Genomic DNA, 5,967 nt, shown 5'->3' with positions numbered 1-5,967 from the left:
TCCATAGAGTTATGTGGAGTAGGCGAAACCCGGCCATGCCAATTACTTGGGCCTGCCCCGAAGGGGTCATGGAAATATGGCCCATAGGTTGCAACACCTGCTGATGAAACATAAAAGCCAGGCTCAGAAGCCCCATGACCATTGGGCTGGCCCAAAGGAGAAATTGGAATACCCATAGCAGGAGGAGAGTTGGATAACAACAAAGCTGCTCTAAAGTCCACCGAGTCAGACTGATCATGACCAAGTGAATTAGTAACGTGGGCCTCAGTTGAAGAGAGACGTGGCCGTTTTCGATGGTCAACAAAGGGGTCTACATCAGAAGAATGGATAGGAACCTCAGAAGCAGATAAAACAGGAAACATACCTTCATCAGGTAAGGGCTGCCCCAAGACCCCACGTATGACTGAATGAGCAGGAGAGGGAGCTGCATGGGTCTGCCAGCTGTCATTGTTGAAAGAGGGGTTGGTTCCTGATGATGATGCTTGTGACTTGTGGGTGGGACCTCAAATTGTTCACTGACGTGTATCATGGGCCCAAGACCGGTTCGAGTGACGAGATTCGATTGCCCCCGGAAACCAGCTCATGCAGCTGCCGGAAACAACCCTGGAAAAGGATGATCAGGCGGAGGTGGTGGCGGTGGCTGACCAGCCCCATCTGAAAAATCATCATCAACTCCCCATTATTTTCTTCTTGATGATTATGATACCAAACTGTAATAGTCCAAATTGAAGGAGATGGAAAAATACCTCGTAGAGCATTCGAATAAATTGGAACATTAGTGGGCCCATAAAGAACACGAAAACCACGTCCCTCAAATTTGCGAAAGCGGCGCTCCAATAAAGCACTCCCCGCCAATGGTGGCATACGGCACGTGGTTGGACCATGCCCGACAAAACCACACTTTTTACAGAATCTGAATATTCCTTCGTACTTGAACTGGACCCAAGTGACATGGTTGTCGTATGTGGGAAAGTAACACACTGGAATTAAGGGCAGTAACATATTCACCAAAACCTTAACCCTCGGACAAGTAACAGGTGATCCTGGAGCCGTTGCGGTGTCAACGCCCATGACATCTCCAACATGGGACATAATAGAAGTGGCCACCTCCACCGACGAGTGTTGAAGGGGAAGTCCCTCCACCTTAACCCATAATTCTCCTAAGTTAAGGCTTAACTCTTTCAGCACTGAATAACCACGAACACGCTGCAAAACTACCAGACTTCCTTTGAGGTGCACCCACCCCTTCAAATCCAAGTCAAGAGCATCATCCTCATTGGAACACTGAAATAAGAAGTCATCGTCAATCGGTCGAACTCTAACTGGTTGTCGGAGATGCCAGAATCTGTCCACAAGCTGTTGCACAAGGTTAACATCAAAAGCTCTCATATCCCATACCCTCCCAACTACACAACAATCCCAATCGATATGGTCAGATGTGGTTGAAATAGGAGGGGGGGTCAGCCATAATACCAATACGATGAAGGTACACAAGGTTGAAGGGTGATTGTCAGACATGGTGGAACAGAGAAAAGAAAGAAACCTGTAAAGTTTAGAAGGAGTGGGGATGGTAACTAAGAACACAGTGAAACCGAGCTTGAAATTTATCTTTGGTATTCGGTGTTCTGATGGTGTGTAATTCGGTGGGTTTCGATGGTGTTTGGAATGGTTTTTTTTTTTTTTTTGGATCTTTTTTTGAAGGAATGCAAACTGGACGTGTAAAACGAAAGGGTAATTTAAGATTGAAAGTGTAACTATTTAGGTGTACTAGGTTTTGAAAATGACTTACTAAGGATAAGGTCAAGGTTTAGGGTGACCCCTGGAAGAACAGATAGAACTTAAAGGCAAAAAAACAGAGAATTTTCTCTCTCTAAAAATTACCTCTCTCTAGAGTTTTATGATAAGAACTGAACAGATACAAAAGTGATTGATATTGTGGTTAACAAATTCCTACAATGTTCTCTCTCTAAAAATTACCTCTCTCTAGAGTTTTTTGATAAGAACTGAACAGATACAAAAGTGATTGATATTGTGGTTAACAAATTCCTACACCAACCTTTGACATACAATACAAAGTGATGGTGTTATTATATGTTCATACTTGAGATAGTAAACAGTCGAACCCTTAACTTGTTTAATGATCATGTATTCACGTGTTTTGAGCTTCTACATATGAAACTATGGATACTATGCCTATTTTGAAATCTAATATTACAATATCAATAATCAATGAGAGAATTCTCATGATACACAGATAATACAGACCAGTAGACCAAATATGCTGATCACACTGCCGAATATATGAAATAACATTCAGCAAAAGGGGAACAATATACAGCACCATGTCAATAGCCAACACAATGTAATGGTAGACTGGTAGTAGTAATAACAGACGGTTATTAACATCTGGTTGCAAAGTTAACACATAAGAGCTTCAACGAACAAAGCCAAACTAGACCAATCTCAAAGTGCCCCAGTAAACCCAGTATCATGAGCTAGCTAAACCAGCAGCCAGAATATATAATGTAGAATCCTTCCACCATATTAAATTTATGCTACAAAACAAAACCTATGTCAAAATCCTCTTTTGATGCTTATTGCCAATGCAATTCCAAGTTCCTGGGAATAACTGGTGATCGATCACCTATGATGAAACCTGAACCATCAAAACACGAAACCATAATCAAAATTTTAAGATCCTATAGAATCCTGACTTTAAATTTCCAGAGAATATTACAGAGCACAGGCTGGGGAGGGAGGAGGGTTGTTAAGATAAACAGCACGAAAACAGAGTTTTCTCTCCTGAAGGCCAATTAAATAGACCAACACAGCTAAATCAGACCAGCATATAAGACAATTACAGTTATAGCCCACAACATATGAACATCCATGATCGCAGACAACAAAAACTAGCCAAAATGATCTTAACCTCAGTCAGCAGTCAGTAACGATTATTTTTTTCCCTAACCAATGAAACTACATATAGAAACTGTTATAACGATCACAAAAACACCATAATTGTAATCACTTACTCAATCTATGGAGGCGGGAAATTTCTAGATTTGTAGACAAGACGAAGTCTCGAGGACTTTAGAAGCTTATAAATAGAGCAATACAAAGCGTTCCTTAAACGTAATAAACACTTGTGACTTAGCATTTTCCACACTTAGCTCGTAGCAACAATTAGCATTGGCTACAAGAAAAGTAGCCCCATAATGTCTCCTAACAAAAAATTAGCCCAATTGATCTCAAACAATCCTCCCTCTCTTACTCAACCAAAAATTTCTATCTAGAATATGAAAACTCCACGTTGACATAATTCCTACTCTATGGTACGATCAACAAAACACTAAAACATCCCCATCCCAAACTCCATCAACAAGTGTAAGGATTGAAAATATCTTCATAAATATAAGGCAAATTTGCCAAAAAGGACCTTTTATAACACAAATTTTGCGAGAAAGGACCTTATATAATTTTTTTTGTGAAAACACACCTTAAAGTAATTTTTTTTGCGAGAAAGGACCCAAGGGAATTTTCCGGCATTGACTGAGCTTTTCCGGCAATTGACTTGCACGTGAGCAGCACGCGTGGCTTACGTTGGCTAAAGACACTGATTTTCCCGAGTCTTGAATTTTCAAACTTGATTTTATTTCGATTTTTTTTTTCAACTTTAGGTTTTAAAGCTTAGAATTTTGGAGGAAAATTGGGTGTGATTAGCAAAATAAAGCCACACGTGCTTCTCACGTGCAAGTAAATGGACGGAAAAGCTCAGTCAATGCCGGAAACTTACTTTTGGTTGTCTTTCGCAAAAAAAAATTATATTAAGGTGTGATTTCACAAAAAATATATATATAAGGTCATTTCTTGCAAAAAAAATTTACATTAAGGTGTGATTTCACAAAAAAATTATATAAGGTCCTTTCTCGCAAAATTTGGGTTATAAAATGTCCTTTTTAGCAAATTTGCCTAAATATAATTTGCAACTATAAACTAAAAGCTAACCTATGAAAACTATAAATGAAAAATCATTCTTAAACAAAGCAGATTTCATAAGTGCGAATTTGGTAACTCATCCTCTAGCCCCTCCATCTGTAGCAAAATAAAACATTTTTTAAATGCCGAGACTCTCAACAAAAGTTGCAGGGGAAAAGAGATATATATATATATATCACACCAAATAAATAGATTCTCAACAAAAGTTGCAGGGGAAAAGATGTATATATATATATGGATTCTCACACCAAATAAATGGATTCCGAAGAGATCATTTTTTTCTATACCCATTGTAGCTTTAATCAAGCAAGCAAATCAAAATCTTAACAAGGATACTTGAGTGATAACAAAGTTTAATTCTGCTATTCTATTGACTATTGTTAAGTATTTAGCATCAAGGGCAAGGATATAACATAAGAACTTTATCATAAGCATTCCAAAGTTAAGCAATTACATAGCTTTAAATCAGAATTAGATGTATTTTTAAAGATAAACAGAAGTTAAAAATGCAATAACAAAGAAATGCGAATAACAAAGAAATGCGAATACTCTTTAAGCACCCAAACAGATATCAAATACTAATACCACCCTCCCCTCACACTTCTCAATTAACACAAACATAACAACATATACCATTTCATCAATTATACATATTCAGACAATTGAATTTTACTTGAATTCTTTTAAAAAAACCTGGAAAACAATTAAAATATGATCTTTTCTTTCTCCTTACCCTGAAAAGGAACCACCATCCCATTTGTAATCAAAATCAGGCTCATTTGTAATCAAAATTAGGCATAGGAGTAGGCGTATCAAAGCTCTCCAAAACTGTCGCTTCGCTCCCACCGCTACTTGAACTACTCCCTTCTTTCTTCCCATCACCACCAAACCACCCACCAAAAAACCCACCACCACCACTACCACCTTGATTCACCTCCTCGGACCCACCACCACCAACGTTCGCAGGTGCCCTCGCCTGACCCGGAAACCCAAACCCATAACCCCCCATCTGCGGGGCCCCAGCACCCATACTCGGATCCTCATACATAATCTGTGCAGGCGGCGACACAACCCGATTAAGCATGATCCCAGCACCTTCAATCAAAGCAAGAAGGATCCCACCAAATACGGCAGAACGACCGGAGGCGCGTAGACCCTGACGCACCTGAAGGAACCCACCGGTAGCCGCGCCGGCGAAAATAGAATTCCAAGGATCCTCCTTTTGGCGGATGTAGACCATAGTACAGTCAAAAGTGGAGAACAAACCACCCCATACGGCGAACCCACCACCAGTACGCGGTGCACTCATTCGCACAGTTTCGAGCGCTCGAAGGATGCGTTCACCTTTAGGGGCGTTGATTGAACCCCTGACGTAGTGGAAGACAGAACCTCCGATAGCTCCCATGGCAAAGGCGCCGCCTAAGTCGTCGAGGATACGGTCAGGACACGGTTCTCGAGATGTTTCTGGTGTTCCCATGGTGGTTGCGGCGGCGAGTTGGGGAGGAGATAGAAAATGTTAGTTTGGGAGAGAACAGGGGTATGTGCCTGTTTGAGAAGGGTTTGCGATTTGTAGGCCACCTTTCTACTTCTTTTGTTTTTATTTTGTGTGCGACTTTGTCGACTATTTTCCCCTTCGTCACGTTTCTCTCTCTTCTTTTCATTTCTTTTTTCCGTGCTTTATTTTTCGTGTATTTTTTTAAACTATTTATTTTTGAGTTTCCTATTCTATTATACCTCGTCTGTCTTTTTTTTTTTAACGACGTTAGCGATTTTCACATATTTCAATGAATAACTAGTGTGTGGCTCGGGCGATATCCCGATTGCTACATCGAATAGTTAAAATTTTAGATTTTTTTGAGCAAAATATTTGATAAGATACATGTATAGGATTAAGTGAAAACATTCATCAAGTTCGTCAACTACACAAACACACTAAGTCATTTATCATGAGAAATAATTTTTCAATTGCAT

At 39.8% G+C, this 5,967-nt stretch overlaps 1 protein-coding gene across 1 annotated transcript; it reads right to left on the bottom strand.

The window, feature by feature from the left end:
- Positions 1 to 2,107: 2,107 nt before the first annotated feature.
- On the bottom strand, positions 2,108 to 5,621 carry LOC110778886 (mitochondrial import inner membrane translocase subunit TIM17-2-like). Its single transcript, XM_021983428.2, has 2 exons — positions 4,730 to 5,621; positions 2,108 to 2,656 (listed from the first exon to the last, which is right to left on the bottom strand). Exon 1 carries the CDS (start codon positions 5,471 to 5,473, stop codon positions 4,772 to 4,774), a length of 702 nt encoding a protein of 233 aa, XP_021839120.1. The 5' UTR covers positions 5,474 to 5,621; the 3' UTR covers positions 2,108 to 2,656; positions 4,730 to 4,771.
- Positions 5,622 to 5,967: the final 346 nt, after the last annotated feature.

This window comes from Spinacia oleracea, chromosome 1, assembly GCF_020520425.1.
Source record: "Spinacia oleracea cultivar Varoflay chromosome 1, BTI_SOV_V1, whole genome shotgun sequence".
Taxonomy (NCBI): domain Eukaryota; kingdom Viridiplantae; phylum Streptophyta; class Magnoliopsida; order Caryophyllales; family Amaranthaceae; genus Spinacia; species Spinacia oleracea.
This window is presented reverse-complemented; position numbering and strand designations above follow the sequence as displayed.